A 16750-nucleotide genomic window follows, 5' to 3' on the forward strand; every position below is an offset into this window, starting at 1 on the left:
AAGAATAGTAAAATATAAAAATTGTGATATGTGGAGCACACCAGAGGAATGTTTTAGTATTGTAGCTGGAGATTGGGCTTGATGTAGTACGGCAGAATAAAAACACTAAACTGGATTTAGGCTACAGGTGTAGGTGTGACTTAGCAGTTAAACCTGTGAAGTTCTGCCCAGGTAGAAACCTTCAGTGGTGTCTTTTTATTACATTCTGGGACAAGTTTCTAAATGGTTTAAAATGAGTAAATAAGGACAGCAATATCATTGTACAGCATAATTTAATCTAAAGGTACCAAAGTTAAGTGGATTTTCTTTTATTAGTGGCACTTTTAGCGCATAAGCGATTCACTAATTTACTTAACTCAAATCAGTTTTTTTTTTTTTTTTTTTTTTTTTTAAACCAGATTCATCCCCCTGAAACCTTTTATCATATAAACACAAACCCCTTCCTTTACTATTTACTCTTAATAACCCAATTTTTATTTATTTTTGTTCCTTTTCAACCTCAGTGCACATCTTATTTCTCTGAGGTTTTCTGTTAATTTCATGGTTCAAGGTTAATAAAATGAACCAGTAAACCGAGACACACTCGGAGATTGTGATGACACTAAACTCTGTTCTTGTTCTTCTCTGTACAGATCATGTGTAAAGTTGTCACCATGTTGAGCAAAGATACAGTGGAGCACTTGTTGCTGCCACGTTTCTGTGAACTGTGCAGTGATGCCAGACTCTTCCAAGTGCGCAAGGTAACGAGCTCAACCCGAAGGTATCTTTAAAACTCAGAGATGACTTAAAGCAGATGTTTAGACTGAAGTCACAACTTTGACAGTAAAAATTTAATTGTGGTTCTGCTGTTCCATTAGTGTAAATCCAATCACTCATTGAGCTAACTTTAATTCGTTTATGTGCGGTAACTTAGCTTACACTGCGCTGTTGTGTATTCAGTGTGGAATTTTAATTGGCTGGCGTAACTGGTGCCAGTTGGGGAACATGATTTAGGAGCCGTAAAGGTAGTTTAACTTGGCAGATAGCTTGTTATAGAAACTTGTATAAAAAGCATTTTATAAAGCAATCTGCCTCAAGGCTGCACTCTGAATGAATCATACAAATCAGTACAGGTTCCTATTTGTGATATTGGGACTCAACTCTTTTTAAGATGCTGTTTCTTGGTACCTTCTTATTCATTCAGGAACATTATTTTTTTTACAGTTTTACTCTTAACACAGAGACATTGGTATCATTTTTGTATTACAGGTGTGTGCAGCCAATTTTGGAGAATTTTGTTCAATTGTAGGCCAGGAGGCCACAGAAAAACTGCTGGTAAGATGCCCAATACTGTTTTTCTCACAGATTCGGTGTGTAATTTTATGCTATTATGCAAGATGAAAGTTTAGTACTGTGTCCTTGAAGCTTTTCTTTAGATGTGCCTTATGAATTTGCATAAAGTGCCTTATGTTGTGTTAAACTGTTGTGTAATCAGAATGATGTTATGTAACGTTTGCACGTCAGTAGTTTCTTCATGGTTTAAGGTTTCAGGCTGTACTGATGTGACTTTATTTTGACATAGATGCCCAAGTTCTTCGACCTGTGCTCAGACAGCCTTTGGGGCATCAGGAAAGCCTGTGCCGAGTGCTTCATGATGGTCTCAAATTCCACCTCTCCAGAGGTGCGGCGCTCCAAATTGTCCCCCCTGTTCATCAGCCTCATCAGTGACCAGTCCCGCTGGGTAAGATACACAAACACACGAGGACAGAGAGGAAAATAACTTGGAAATGGAAGAGGGGGGGGGATTTTGTTAAAATTACAATAACAATCAAGTGTAGCGTCCTGAGTGGTGTGATGAAATTAGGGCAGTTGTTGCTTGGAGCTATCTTACATCCATCTTCCCTGTTTTCGATGCGGTATGCTTGCAACTTGTCAGACTTTCAAACTGGGACTTGAAATCAGAGTGTTGTCCTTTTGATGTGTCTAAAATTAAGAGCAGAATACACATTTTCTTCTGTGTAGCAGCACAGGATCATCATCTAACCAGATCCACAAGCTGTGTGTGTGTGTGTGTGTGTGTGTGTGTGTGTGTGTGTGTGTGTGTGTGTGTGTGTGTGTGTGTGTCTTTTTGTTTCTGAGCTTGCAGTTTGTGTACTATCTTTTGAGGGTATTTCTTACCTCATCGTTTCTAAGACTGATAAAATTTGAATGATTGGCACAGTGAGCAAGACAAATTTCTATATACTCCACTTTCAGGTACGACAGGCGGCTTTCCAGTCTCTGGGGCGCTTCATCTCCACCTTTGCTAACCCATCCACCACAGGCCTTCACTTCAGAGAGGATGGTGCACTACTAGAGGTCCCCAGATGTACATCTGACAGGTAAGATCACCTGTTTATCACTGCTATAACAAGAAGCATTAAGAGACTCAGAAATGTCCTTCTTTTGTCATGTCCACATAGTTTAAGACGAAATGCGTATGTCTCGAGTCGTGTCTTCTTAGGTCTGGATGTTTAGGCCATTAAGTAAGCTGTGAAATGTAGTTCAGGCTGTGATTATATCAACATGCAGGAGGTTTGAGTTTGGTCTTGGCACAGACGCTTCTGACTGTTGCATCATCAGTTAAGTGAATCATGGTTTGAATTCACTGGGTGTGACCTGAATGGTTCAGTTTTCTTTTCATTTTTTATCAGTTTTTATGTGGAGGGGAAAAAATGTCAAATAAATGGAACAGATTTTATTTTTTATTTTTATTTTTTTCTTCATGAATCCTCAATCTTCCATTAAGCTTTTAAGTGTGCTTCTGTTTACAACTTAAAAAAAATCTGTCGGAGGTAAAAGGCAATTGGAAACATTTAACTGCTGGCTTTGAATGGATGCATCTACTCAAAGTTATCTACAATTTCCTTTTCTCTTCCTCATTTCAGCGGCTGTTCCCTAAACTCCCTGAACTGCTCTGACATTAGCAGCTGCCACACAGAAAGAACCATCACCCACACGCCTCCAAACCAGGACGGGCGCGCCACGCCGTCACCAGAACATGTGTCAACAGCTGACAGCGAGGAATTGCACAACTTTGATAACAGCCACACCTTAGTCCCTGAAGAGATGCATGGCGGTTTCACCCACACAAACAGCAGTGATAGCCCGACAGCTACAAACAACGCTAAGAACACGAAAGAGGCGGAACAGACAGACGAGAACTTTAATTCTTTTCACTATTGGAGGTCTCCTTTACCTGACATCAGCGGGGAACTGGAGATGCTGAGTTGTCAAAAAATGGAAGAGGTAAAGGAGGAAAAGAGAGAAGAAGAGGAACCTACAGAGAATTGTAATGATTCCAAGTCTAACCATGGCAAACAAGCTACCAGCGACCAGATCCAGAAGGTTTTGGACTGTTTGCAGCCACACATGGATGACCCCGATGTACAAGGTAAGGATACGCAGGTAGAATATCTTTTGTCTTTTTGTACTGAACTGGCATGTAGATTCAGCTTTGCATGTAATTCGCCTCCAGCTCAAGTTCAAGTGTTGTCGGCAGCTCTAAAGGCAGCCCAGCTCGACAGTCCGACAGACGACAGCCCGACTGAACCCCAGCCAGAGCTTCAGCCAGAGCTTCAGACTGAAAACGGTGCAGACAGCCCTTCTGCAGAGAGTGAAAGTTTGGAGGTTCAGTCAGAGATAGAGGTGCAATCCACAGACGAAGAGCAAATGTCAAAAACTCCCACATCCTCAGAGTCGTGCCCCATCCAGGAGCAAGGAGACGAGGAAACGCAGACGGAGCCACTGGAAAACCAGGAGCAGTCTCCTCCCAACTCCCCCGTTCTGGTACGAGCCAGTGACTGTCAACTAATGTGACTGGATTTTTCTTGATGAAAGTAGTTGACAGTATTTTCACACTGCTGTAATGCATACTCTATTATTGCAGCTAAACTAAAACTAGGTGTGAGCTAGAACGTCTGTTCTGTCTTGTGGCATCACTGATGATCAGAACATGCATTTCTGTGTGTTTTCATTCGTGAAGTTAATGTTTGTTCTGCAGGATTTGATAAAGAAATGAAATGCCAAATCAAGTCAGCATTTTTTCCCTTTACTTTACATTTAGCTTATAATTCCATAAAAATTATAGAAAGAAACCCAACACTCAGTGATTCATTCCCTTGTGAGCAAGCTTTTGGTTGCTGGAGGTTTTTTTTCCTCCTCGCTGTCTGGTGGCAGCGAGGAGGAAAAAGCCTCCAGCAGAGCCAGGCTCAGGAAGGGTCTGTTGTCTGCCACGACTAGCCGGGGGCTGGATGGGAGGAAAGAGAAGGGAAAAAAAAAAAAATAGAAGGATGTAAAGATGTGACGCTTTTAGGAAAGGACACAAACTGAACAGCCAGCTTATTGTGCTGCTTAACCCCAGCTTGGAGTCGCATTTTTATTAAGGAGCTGCAAGTCAGGTTAAGGTTGCTGTAGCTCAAAGCAAAAAGGCACTGCATAATTTTATATTGCTGTGCCAGTGTTGTTGCTATTATGATCAGTGTTGCTCTAGGAGGTCTGCTGGATCTGACCGCTCATGTTATTTGCATTGTCATAGGTTTGCAGCTCAGGGGAAGAGATTGCACTGGGCAATTAGAAAGCCTTTAATACATTAACATTGTGAAAGGCTCAGTTTAAACTAGAAACTGTTTTTTACTTTACGTAATCAAGTGTCTCAAGTCCAGCATGGGTGCGTCTGATATCAAAGGCTCCAGAGCTACATTGTAACTGTTTTTACAAACAGCTGTAACTGATTTCGACCTGGTATGAATTGTTTTTCTCCAGTACTTGGTGCACGTCTGCGATCATTAACAGTATCTGTGTGAATTTGTCATTTCCTCAGGAGTCTGAACTAATTGAGAGTATGGAAGAGGAGGGAAAGGATGACTCCCCTCACAGTCCATTATCTGAGGATAAGCCTAAGGTCCAGGTGAGTCAGCAATGATATTTTCCAACCTATAAATATTGATCGCCATCTAAGAGTTGGTATTGATTAGCACTGACATGGATTAGTCGCTATGCTTGCCTGCTGCTCTGAGTGCAAACGCATTAATCTTCGTTTCCAGAACGTGATCCCGCAGCAGCTGCTGGATCAGTACCTCTCTATGACGGACCCGGCCCGCGCCCAGACGGTGGACACGGAGATCGCCAAACACTGTGCCTTCAGCCTGCCGGGGGTCGCGCTTACTCTGGGTCGCCAGAACTGGCACTGCCTCAAAGATACATATGAAACGCTCGCTACTGATGTGCAGGTAGTAATGCAAACATGAAAGGAAGCACAGGGTTATTTTGGGATTAGATTTGCTGTGTGACTCTAATAGGACAAACAACACCACATGAGAAATCTAAGCTGCCACACTAAGCTGTCACTAACTGACAAAGAATATGTTGTTTGGATTTTGGAGCTCTGGGATTTCTGCCAGACGTTGAGAGCTACTGTGCCGTGTCAGTGGTCAGCTAACTGGAAGCAGACTCCTTGCAGTGTTGAATTTTTATATGAGAGAAGGCAAGAACACAAACAATGACTAAACTTTATTTTGATGGATGACTCTTAAGCATTTCAAGACTACTAAAGTAAATTCTGGATGTGTCACGTGTGGGTTTTTTTTTTTTTTTTTTTCTTCGACCACAGTGTTGGTCTGGTGGCTTAAGATTTCAACATGTTCCTCTCATGAGTGTCAGTTTCTGAATGACATTTAAATGAGACCTTAACGCAACAGTGTTGGTGTACTTCAAAGAGCAGTGATTGTGACAGCACTCACACTGTTACCCTTTATTTCCTCACAGCACTGAATGTCTCTATAAGCATTAATGTAAGGTTGATGTTTTTCAGTGGTTTAAGTTTTTCTTAGTAATTTGATTGTGTTTTTTGATGTGGAAAAAGAAGCTAAAAGGATGTTTTATAAGCCGCTTCCTTGTTCATGGATGGTGTTATAATCCTTTTATGGCCCTTTCTCTCCTCCCTCGCTCTCAGTGGAAGGTGCGGCGTACACTGGCTTTTTCCATACACGAGTTGGCAGTTATCCTGGGGGACCAGCTGACAGCAGCTGATCTGGTACCCATCTTCAACGGTTTCCTCAAAGACTTGGATGAGGTCCGCATTGGTGTGCTCAAACACCTTTATGACTTCCTGAAGGTAAGATTACAGGTTCACTTACTTCTGGATCAAGTAAGATATAACTTTGGTTCGGCTGTGTTGACATTCACACTTCTGAAATGCTTTGTTTTTACAGCTCTTTGATTTTTAGCACACTCGGTGGCAGAATTTTGTCGTTTCCAGTAAAAACTGAGCCATATTGATAGGCTAGCTCTCTAATTGATCTGCTCTGTGTTCATCTTGTTGTTGTTGTAGCTGCTGCACGCAGACAAGAGGAGAGAATATCTGTACCAGCTGCAGGAGTTCATGGTGACGGACAACAGTCGCAACTGGAGATTTAGATACGAGCTGGCAGAGTATGTCGTCTTTTCTTCCTACTGTCAGGATGAAAAGCTGGAAACACATTTAATTTTAAGCTAACACTCGTTCAGATAGGCTCACATTGTTTTACTGTTTAATTCTGCTCTTGCTGTTTGATTTAACTTCATTGCTCTTAAATTGTGATTCACTTTTTGGTTGATTGTACTAGCGTGTACCGTGTATTTGAGTGAAGCACTCTGCTCCTTTCCCCCTCTGCAGACAGCTGATCCTGATCATAGAGCTGTACAGCCACTATGACGTGTATGATTACCTCAGAGAGATAGCGCTCACACTCTGCTCTGATAAAGTCTCCGAGGTCAGGTGGATCTCTTACAAACTGGTAAGCTTACTTTTTTTGTTTGTTTGTATTTAAAAACCTTCCACCCTGGATGATTTTAATGATGATTGGTGGGGGGCAGCTTTGGCAGCTTGTAACACATAGCGAGGTCAGCAGAAACTCTGGAAACTTTAGAGGAAATGAATCACTCAAATGGAAGTGTTCATGCGTGGCCTGTGACCGATGAAGTAACGTCCTGATGGCTGTGTTTGATCATCTTGGCTCATCTCCAAGGACACAGTACAGTCGACAGATTAACTGAGGGGAAACCTGTACCGCCAAGTTCTTGTTTGTGTAACAGAGACAAATTCATAATCATGCTAAATATAGATTGGCTTTTCCTTTTAGATGCACTGCAGAGGGAAAAAAATGTACGTTTTTTTTTTTTTTTTTTTTTCTCAGCGACTCACTCGTCAACTCTTGTGTTCTCAGGTGGTGGAGATCCTGCAGAAGCTTTATGCTTGCGGGGCTGATGACCTTGGCCTGAACTTCATCAACGAGCTCACTGTTAGATTCTGCCACTGTCCCAAGTGGGTGGGGAGGCAGGCCTTTGCCTTTATCTGCCAGGTGGGTAATGCTCATCTCAAGTGTCCCAGTTCTCTCGGCTTTAAATGTCTGTAACTGCATCAGTGACTGTCCATGCTGCTGCTGCTGCTACTGGGAAATGGAATAAAATAAATTAAGTGACAAACCAGATGCCATTTGGAGCTTTGAGGTAAAACAGCCTTCAAGCTGCATATACACGAAGTGTTGAAGCTGACAGCCAGTCATTTAAGGATATTCCAGGCTCTGGTTGCCTAGATAACCTTCTACTAGATTTAGTCCTGGTCAGATGGCAATCAATGATATCCTGTGTGCTCACTGGTGACCTCTTCAGTCACTCACCTGGAAATTGTTTATCTCTGGTCCCACCCATTTCCTGTCGCCTGTGGTTACGTGACCCATAGTCACTGGATGTCATGGAATGTCATTCACTTGTCGGCTTGTCACTTCCTGTTAGGACAAAGCTGAAGTGCCATTTATAAAAGGTTTTTGGGGGAGGGGCATCCCCAAGGAGGTTTGTGAAAAATCACAAACTATGTAATAGAATTATTCCCTTAAAACTACTTTTGTTAATTGGAGTTAAAATTACTGAAGCAGAGCAGGCATTTAGTTTATCAGATGAACAGGAAATAACAGGAAAATTGCAGACCAATCACAGTTGACCCCCTCCCCCCCCCAATCCCCAAAAGGCTTGTTCTGACCAAGTGGGGGGGAAAAAACAGTTATTGTTCCTGGATAATGTATAATTTACTTTCAATAAAAACCTTTGTCCATTTGAATGCAGTGAAAATTTGTCTTAAACGTGTCTCTTAATGTAAACAAATGAAAAACAACAAAAAAAAACATAAGCATGTACATGTCACATGTATATAAACCTCATTATGAATTGTTAATCATGTTAATGTTTAATGTAATACTACATTAGAATTCACAATCTGGTTTTTAAATTGTTATGATGAAATGTGAGCTTTCTCCTGGTGTGTGATTGTTTTAAATGGACAGACGATACATGCAATAGCAGTGGTTGTTTCATGTCATGTTCACGTCGCATAAGAGATGTGCAGTGACATGAGCCTGTTTGTCAGCTTTTCTGTGTGGTCAGATGCTTTCGTTATGTTGCTGCATCACCCTCACTGAGTGCATTTTGACTCACTACTTCCTGCATTTGGTTTGCTCTTGCCAAATATTTCCCATAGGCCGTAGTGGAGGAGGATTGCATGCCCATGGAGCAGTTCAGTCAGCATCTACTGCCCAGCCTGCTCAGCCTCTCATCAGACCCCGTGGCAAACGTCCGCGTCCTGGTAGCCAAGGCTCTACGACAGAGCGTGATGGAGAAAGGTAATCCATAAAAAAAAAACTGACCATCTAAAGGTTTTCATACTTCATCAAGAAAAAGTACAGGGCATAATTGTAAAGCTGTCAGCATTCGGTTTTACAAAGTTAACCAACAGCATGGCGTGAGATGTTGGTACACTTGTAGATTTTTGAGCTTTGGGCAGAATCAGGGGTGTCCTTTTTTTTTTTTTTTTTTTTTTTTTTTTCCCTCTGTTATCATCATAAGCTTTTGGTCATAACATACTTCTCCCTTTGAGTGTATTAAATATGTTTTTATGTTGGTAACTATATTGAGCTCTGAGATTTAGGTGAGTCGGTGTTGTGACACTGAAGTTGCAGTTGCTTTGTTTCTTAAAGTCAAAGTTACTCTCCCTTCAGCACAAGCTCTGGTCATTTGCTCATAACTTTTGATTCTTCCCACTAACTGAGTTTTGTGTCCAGCGTACTTCAAGGATCCGGGCTGTGCTTGCGCTGACGAGCTGGAAGAGACCGTGATGGCTCTGCAGTCCGACAAGGACCGGGACGTCCGCTTCTTTGCCAGTCTGGACCCAAACAAAGGCTTGATAGACACAGCCCCCCTGATCTAGCCTCGGCTCTCCCCCTCAAAGCCCTGTTACAGCCCACCTGCCTGTCTTACCTACCTGTTTGTTTGACTGACACCCAGTCAGTTGTAAACTGCAACACCAGCACCTGACCAGATTCCCCAGCCGCTCGCCTGCTGGGCAGATTCACACCGACGACCACTTGAGAAACGATGGCAGATGTTCAGGTTGCTACGTTAAAAGTATGAGCATGCTCAGACACCACAGCTCTGTCTCTGGTTGGGCAATACAAAGCGCACATTACCTTCACAGCAACAACAATGAGGAGAAGAATAAAGAAAAAAAAAAAAAAAAAAGAGCAAACTTGTGAATTTTCATAAGATGAGCAGGACTCAGACGTCAGCTGGACTGCTTTGCGTCAAGCTGCCGTATTTTACACCTGAACTTTCCCTCTGCCTCCTCCACACTAACATCGACTCAGTCCCCAAACACAGACTTGTAAAACTACGACAGGCTCTCTGTCTCCAAAGCTAATTCTAAGCTTGACTATGAAATTGAGGTTTTGTTCTTGTGTCTTTTTTTTTTTTTTTTTTTTTTTTTCTTGTGAATTTCTTAACGAACAAGCGGGCGAGGCCTGCCTGACTCTGATGTGTGCACTAACTCAGGGGGACTCATCTGAATCTCAACAGCATTATTAGCTTACACATTAAGCAGAAGCTCCTGGATCCCTCATGGAAAGAAAACAAAAAACAAAAAAATCTCCAGCAGTCTGAGCAGCAGACCAGCCAAACCAAGTAGCTCTGCTGGTGTCTCGCGCCTCAGTTCATCTTAAATGCCTGTTGTCTCAGACATCCTTTTGTCTTCTAAGATGTCCTCTGGGTTATTGTCTGTTCACTTCTAGCTTCTCATGTTTCTCCCCCTCTCTTTCACCTGGTCTTCATGGGCCACTAAAACCACTACTGCTGCACAGAAGTAAATGCGATTCTGCCACTCAGCGTAACTCAATTAAATTCATATCTTTTATAAAATAACAATGACCTAATGAACTTTTGATTGCTTCCCTGCTCCGTGTCTGTTAACCAAAAATGTGACACAAACTGTCTCCCAAAGAGCAGGAGGCTGATGAAATACCTCTGCTTGGACATGACTGGCCAGTGTGAGGAGCATCTGTGGTTCAAACAGGCTCTGAATGTCCTCAGTTGGTGATTTATTTTATTTTTTTCCCCTGTGGTGTTAACTCAGACATTAATAACAAGGGCTCATGAAATGACACAGGGTGATGCAAAACTCAGAGAGAAGAGGAAGAAAGCAAGCACATTGATGGATGATTTTTTTTTTTTTTTTTTTTTTGGCATGTTTTTTTTCCCCCCTCAAACTTTGTTTGTGTGTGCATGTGTGCATGTGTGCGTGTGTGTGAGATTGTGTGCGCGCGTGTTTAAAGGTCCATTTCACTTAAGGTCGACCTCCTGATATTGAGTTGTGACCACGGTGGTGTTCAGTGGATCCGACTGACCGGTTGTAAATTAGGAAATAGGAACGGCAGTGTTAGTAGGCTAAAAAGATGCCTGATCATTGTTTCCCTGTCTCGGTGGAATTATTTCAAGTATGAGATTTTTCACAATTTTGGACAGCTTTGAACCTGTGGAAAAAACATTATGGAACCAAGGCCAGTGTAGTCGGGTTTTCACCCGGTTTGAGATGCGTTATAAATATTGGGAGCAGTCACCAAGTCACTTTGTAGTCTCTCGAGCTTGTCTGTTCTTCCTCTCTTGTATATGGTAACCCCCCCCCCCCTTTTTTTTTTTTCTTTTTCTGTTTTTAGCTTAGAAATAAGTTGAAAACTTAAATCGATTGTGGTGTGTGAGCTTTGCATCTCAAGTCCTCCTTCCTTTGAAAGGAGAGCTCACTGCAGTAATGGCGGTGTCCACTCATCTGTCTGTCTGCAATTTGTGTCCCATCTCATTTTTTTTTTTTTTTTAATGTAGAACAGTTAATATATACATTTTATGAGAATTATTTTTCTTTTTCAATTATGCACCACTGTTCAAAGATTTTATATCCTAACTTTACAAAATTTACAACCTTTGTAATATTCAATGGTTTCTTTTAAAAAGACATTTTATGTAATGTTATTTTTAGTATTCTGTAATTAAAATTATGAAAATTACAATGCTGTGTTGGTTGCTTTGTTTTGCCGTTATTGTCTGCTGTGGTTCAGTCATACAAGGTTAATCTGTTGTCCAACATTTAAATGTTAGTTAATGGCTAAAACATTTCCTGGAAATGAACAACAAAGGTTTGAACCACGTAAACAACTGAGCAATCCGATATTAGATGTTTAGATCTCAGCCTATACTGATTTATATGGAGTAAAAGGAAAATCTGACAACTAGTATCAGCTGATGTTCTTATACACTCAGTGGCTACTTTTTTTTTAGATCCACAGGTTCTTCACGCAAATATCAATTTGGTCAGTCACATTGTAACTGTGTCATGTAGACATGAAGATGATCTGTTGAAGTTCAAATTGAGCATCAGAATGGAGAAGAAAGGTGATTTACGTGACTGAGTGAGGCTTAGTTGTTAGTGCCAGACAGGATGGTCTTTCATAGTATTTCAGAAACTGGTCATGTACTGGGATTTTTCTCTCAGTTATCTCTAAGGTTTACAGAGACTAGTCAGAAAATATCCAGTAAACTGTTCTCTAGGCTAATGCTAGAGGAGAATGGATAATATTCTTCCAGCTAATAGGCAACAGTAACTTAAATAACCAAGGTCTGCAGAAGAGCAACTCTGAACGCACAATGTGTCGAACCTTGACTACTTCAGCACAAGACTACATTGGCTGCCACCTCTGTCAGCTAAGAACAGAAAATTACAATTTATACAGACTAACAAAACATTAGAAAAACATTGCCTGGTCTGAGTCTTGATTTCTGCTGCAACATTTAGAAGAAAGGGTCAGAATTTGGAAGAAATCATAGATCCATCGTTAAGGGTGGTGGTGAAATCGTGCGGGAGGATATGACTCCAGCACAATGATCCATCTGGCATGAAGAAATAAGACTGGGCTGAATATTAAATGTGTACAAAAAAGCGCATTTGATAGTACAGGCTTGATTTCAGGATGCTGTAGCTAGAAGTGTTTTGGACTGATGATGTCATTAAAGCTGTAATGTGTAAATTGCCACAAATTTCTACCACTTATTATCCCCCCACCCCAACACACACACAGGTACATATACACTTGCTTGCACTCTTAAGAGCACAAAGTCTATTTATTATCACTTCTTTAAAATCTTTAGATTTGAAGCAGCAATTTTCTTTAAAAGAAACAAACTAATTGCTGATTAATATCAATCTGTCTTTGTGGTTTCTGCTGTCCTTCCTGCTGATGGGAACTCCTGACAGAGCCCCTCACGTCTTTCTGAAAAGCAGCAGCTTACGGTCCCATGCAGTGCTGCCAAAGCTCTGGATTAGCTCCATGCCACAGTGTCTTTCTAGGTGTTCCCTGGCATGATCTGCCACATCCCCTCGGATCTTCAGGGTCTTAAAGTGGTCAAAGTCCGAGCGTCCCAGCTTCCTCAGCCGCCGGGCTGCAGAGCGATAACACTTCCAGGGCTGGGCCTCCAGCAGAAGGTGCTGGCTCATGGAGGACAGGCGAGAGAGCAGCTGCAGCAGGCCCAAGTCTCCGTGGTTTAAATGGACCCACATGGTCACAGCTAGACACAGACACAAGTGGAAGTGAGAGCAGCCGTGCAGGCTGAGGTAGTCCTGCAGCTGGTTGGTGTCTTTGGTGATGTCGAGAGGGATGAAGGTGATTCTGCTTGGCAGAGGGTTTATCTCCTCCGCTCGCTGAACTAGAGTTTCATCCAAGTCGAAGCCCAGGAGGTGAACTTTCCTCCTATCAGGCTGTTCCTCAGGCACCAGATGTTTGTAGAAAGCTATGCTCAGTTCCTGCCGTTCAGTAGGTGAAAGGAAAGAAAGAGGACAGCTGTTATAGAGCTGACAATTTAAAGTGATCCTTAAAGATCAGCCTCTAAATCTGTTTTAAAGTGTCTCTGAGGAAGGTTTTTAAAGATATAACGTCACCCGAACTTACGTAATGGGTGTGATCCCTTATATCCAAACCTCTGATAAGTCATTCAACTAAAACAAATGTGGTATGAGGACAGAAATTTACATTTAATTATTAGTCTGGATTATAAAAATGAGTCTAAACGCAAATATGAGCATTTATGCATAATCGAGAACATATCAAAAAGTCCTGCCTATTTAAAGGGGGCCACTTAGGGATATGGCCTAAATCATTAGTATGTATGCATGAAAAAACAACAGAGGTGGACTTACCCCTGAGTTACAGCCCACGTCCACGATCAGCGTGGTCTCATCACTGTATCCTAAATCCCTGAGCAGAGCCGGTGGAATCAGACTCAGGCGGTTCTCCGGAGGGTTGAAGCTGTAATAATTTATGAAGTTACCGTAAGGAGCGGCGCCAGGATCGTTTATTTCATCGTCAGCATCAGCCTTGCTGTTCTTCGAACAGGTTGCCATTGTAATATGTGCGTCCCCTAAATGACTCCGGGTAGAAAACAGTGCTGACCGAACTGTTAACTTTATTTAGTTAATTATTTAAAGTTAAATAATATCAAACTAAACTCCTTGTAAGTAAGATCATTTATAAAAAAAAAAGTACCAAAATGGCTACATATAGCTAGCATATGATCGATAATGACGCTGTTTTGTTTTTAAGTGAATAGTGTTGAACAGTTTCCAGAGTTGAAGTCTAGCACAGTCGCTTAATGGAACTTACTTACTCAAGGGCTCTGGGTTCTAGGAGGCAGGGGTGAGCCAAGGTGGCAACAAGCTGACGTTCAGCCTGACGCCATGGTAACGGTAGCCTCTGATACGGTCTCTGCGTCTACAACAGGGATGTCAAACTCATTTTACACAGTGGGACACATATACAGCTCAGTCGGATCTATAGCGGACTGGACAAAAAACAGGATGTGTTTTTTCTTTGGTTTTGTATGAATGGCCACGGGGAAGCTCTACGCTTCCGTATAAAATAGTTGATCACATTTTACTTACTTAAAAAAATAAAAATAAACATGCAGTTTAATTTTGTAGACCACTAAAATTCAACTTATATGATCCTTCTCTAACGTAACAATATTTCACAATTAAAATGCTGTTATTATTATTTATTTATTTTTACCAGGCCATTTTTATTTGTTTCACAGTTTAGCAACTAGCCCTGCCTTTTGTCCCACAATGCACCTTCACTGTAAAATGTTCTTCTGAAATAAACCGTAGCGTCTTGATTAAGTACTACAGGGGAAATATCTAAAAACTCAGAGATTCACTCTGTGTGCTGCCGCAAACACCCCCCGTAAGTAGGTGGCGCGCTGCTGTTTTGCCAAATCAAGAGAAATGTCTCATTTGAGTGCCCGTACCTGCACCTTACGAAAGCGAGTCCGCTAAAGTAGCATAGCAGCTGTGCTGACATTGAGAGTGATAACGCAGGATAGCACAGTCTTATAATTCCAGGTAAGAAAAGACAAAAGTGTTGACCACGAGAGCTTTTTCGAGTCGTGTATCGGTTGTTAATGCGCACGCACAGAGCTGGACAACAGCTGTTTTTGAGCTCATTGACAGGGAGGAGATAACTTGTCCTGTCTGAGAATGAAAACAGCTCCCAGGTGTCCAGCCAAAAAGTGATTTCCGGTGTTCCACGTTAAATGTTTTTTACGTTAACTGGTTAGATTTGTTTATATATTCCACTGTACCACATTCTGCATGTTACACGGCTACCAATCCAATCAATGTGTGTCATTAAATCTGTTTATTTTAAATGCTAACACCCCAAATTCTTATTAAATAGAGTTCACTTGTAAGGTGCTCTGTAGCCATCTCCTCTTTTTAAATCCAGTTTGTCGTTTTTTGTTTTTAACCCAGATTAGTGACTCTGATTGGGAACAAAAGCTCCAGCAGCTCAGCGCGGGGGAAACAAGCTACATTTGCTTATTTTGTGCAGAATATTGTGGTGAAATTACCTTTTACTGGGAAGGCAGCAGGTCATGTTAAACTGTGACTATCACCAATTAACGTGGGCGTGTTTCCTAAATCAGCAGCATGTGTTTAACTGCGGATCTAACATCTGGAACTCGGAGATGGAATATGTAAACAAATCTTAACCATTTGGCCTGTATTTAAACTGTTGGAAGTTACTTGTTATAATCTATCAAACATATCTCTCTTTTTGAGGCAGAAAGAACAATCCTGCCACAGGTTAGATGTTGTAGTGCGTTTCTTGTAAAGTAAAAAGTTGAATTAACTGTAACAATGTGTTTTTCAGTAGAAACATAGGCAAAAGGGCAGCTTACACTTCTGTAAAAATACTTTAAGTGGCAAAAAAGACTTGATTGATTCTAATGTTGAACAGAGAAAAGGCACTATAATGCAGAGTCATCAGGAAACTAAAAAATATATACTTTCTATATAGCACTTTGTAAATCCTGTTGACTCCAATGTTTACCAATATAAGATATTAAAGATACAAAAGCCTTGGCAGGAATAAAAACTAAAAGATTTAATGCCTCACTGCCTCCAGGAGGTCCTGAGACTTAATTAATTTGTAATTAAGGTTTTTGCTGGTGTGATTGGTAAAGCTGAGCTTGTTTGTGTGACAAGCCAGGAGCAAATGTTTTTGATAAAATCTCAGTCATCTTGTTCCAGCTTGTCCAGTCCAATGGTGGGAAGTATCAAGTACTTCTCAATAGTTGAGTATTTCCATTTTAGTCTACTACTTGTCAGGAACATGCGGGTTCAGTACTTATATTTAATGCACACGTATAGTAAAAGGTGTGGATGATGGTGATAATGTTGGGAGTATTTATCAAATTAACAGATAACAAATATTCTCTCTTTAATAACTGACTTCAAGTTCTTGATTTAAGAACCAGTGATGTTTGCAGTGTTGTCACTGGTTACTTTTCAGCTTATGAACCCATTTTAATCTCTTGTTCCTGATTTCCTTCAGGATCCCCAGCATGGTAACAGGAAAGCGGCTCGCAGACATCGGCTATCGGGCATTTTCTGCCTCGATGATGCTGCTGACGGTGTACGGGGGCTACCTGTGTGCAATGCGAGGGTACCGCTACATGGAGAGGCAGAAGCAGCTGAAGCTGGCAGCAGAGAACCAGGATCCTGAAGTCATCAAAGACTGACAAAAGCTCTGCTTTTTGCACACATGTGGACATTTCTCATTCCTCCTCGTCTTTATCCAGCAGCGAATCGTGAGGTTTATTCTTCAGAGGACACTTGTGTGATTCCAGCAAGGGCACGGCCCCCTTAAAAGACGATTTGTTTATAAAGCTCCCAGAAAATTAACCACGAGCATATTTCCATCACTGGCTTCTGTCAAATTCATTCTGAGCTGCACTATTTCAGGAATAAGATGTAATTGTTTGTATTATATGACATTAAATGCATTCAGCTACACAGTGTTGTGTAATATATTGAAATAGGATTCAAATA

At 41.4% G+C, this 16750-nt stretch overlaps 3 protein-coding genes across 4 annotated transcripts in view; 2 read left to right on the top strand and 1 right to left on the bottom strand.

Annotated features, from left to right (window-relative positions):
- Positions 1-11376, top strand: part of ppp4r1l (protein phosphatase 4, regulatory subunit 1-like) — an 18033-nt gene extending 6657 nt beyond the window's left edge. Inside the window, exons 7-20 of one of the 2 annotated variants that reach the window (XM_086293435.1) lie at positions 633-740; positions 1249-1314; positions 1562-1720; positions 2236-2360; positions 2907-3412; positions 3497-3807; positions 4841-4927; positions 5064-5249; positions 5972-6133; positions 6350-6450; positions 6674-6794; positions 7224-7358; positions 8531-8672; positions 9111-11375. In XM_086293435.1, coding sequence (XP_086149561.1) covers positions 633-740; positions 1249-1314; positions 1562-1720; positions 2236-2360; positions 2907-3412; positions 3497-3807; positions 4841-4927; positions 5064-5249; positions 5972-6133; positions 6350-6450; positions 6674-6794; positions 7224-7358; positions 8531-8672; positions 9111-9256 — 2355 coding nt within the window. In that variant the 3' untranslated portion in view covers positions 9257-11375. Of the gene's footprint in view, positions 1-632; positions 741-1248; positions 1315-1561; positions 1721-2235; positions 2361-2906; positions 3413-3496; positions 3808-4840; positions 4928-5063; positions 5250-5971; positions 6134-6349; positions 6451-6673; positions 6795-7223; positions 7359-8530; positions 8673-9110 lie in introns of both variants that reach the window. The other variant, XM_086293434.1, reaches the window with a different exon arrangement.
- Positions 9772-14008, bottom strand: bcdin3d (BCDIN3 domain containing). The gene is made up of 2 exons (XM_086293439.1): positions 13562-14008; positions 9772-13168 (listed from the first exon to the last, which is right to left on the bottom strand). The coding sequence occupies exons 1-2, from the start codon at positions 13763-13765 to the stop codon at positions 12629-12631; spliced, it is 744 nt and encodes a 247-aa protein (XP_086149565.1). The 5' UTR covers positions 13766-14008; the 3' UTR covers positions 9772-12628.
- Positions 14009-14560: 552 nt separating this feature from the next.
- cox14 (cytochrome c oxidase assembly factor COX14) lies at positions 14561-16714 on the top strand. Its single transcript, XM_086293441.1, has 2 exons — positions 14561-14761; positions 16254-16714. The coding sequence occupies exon 2, from the start codon at positions 16264-16266 to the stop codon at positions 16438-16440; it is 177 nt and encodes a 58-aa protein (XP_086149567.1). The 5' UTR covers positions 14561-14761; positions 16254-16263; the 3' UTR covers positions 16441-16714.
- The last annotated feature ends 36 nt before the right edge of the window (positions 16715-16750 follow it).

Source organism: Aulonocara sp. 'chitande type north' Nkhata Bay, linkage group LG5, assembly GCF_057382095.1.
Source record: "Aulonocara sp. 'chitande type north' Nkhata Bay isolate Kocher_YH1m ecotype deep benthic linkage group LG5, A_spYH_male_GT1.1, whole genome shotgun sequence".
Classification (NCBI taxonomy): domain Eukaryota; kingdom Metazoa; phylum Chordata; class Actinopteri; order Cichliformes; family Cichlidae; genus Aulonocara; species Aulonocara sp. 'chitande type north' Nkhata Bay.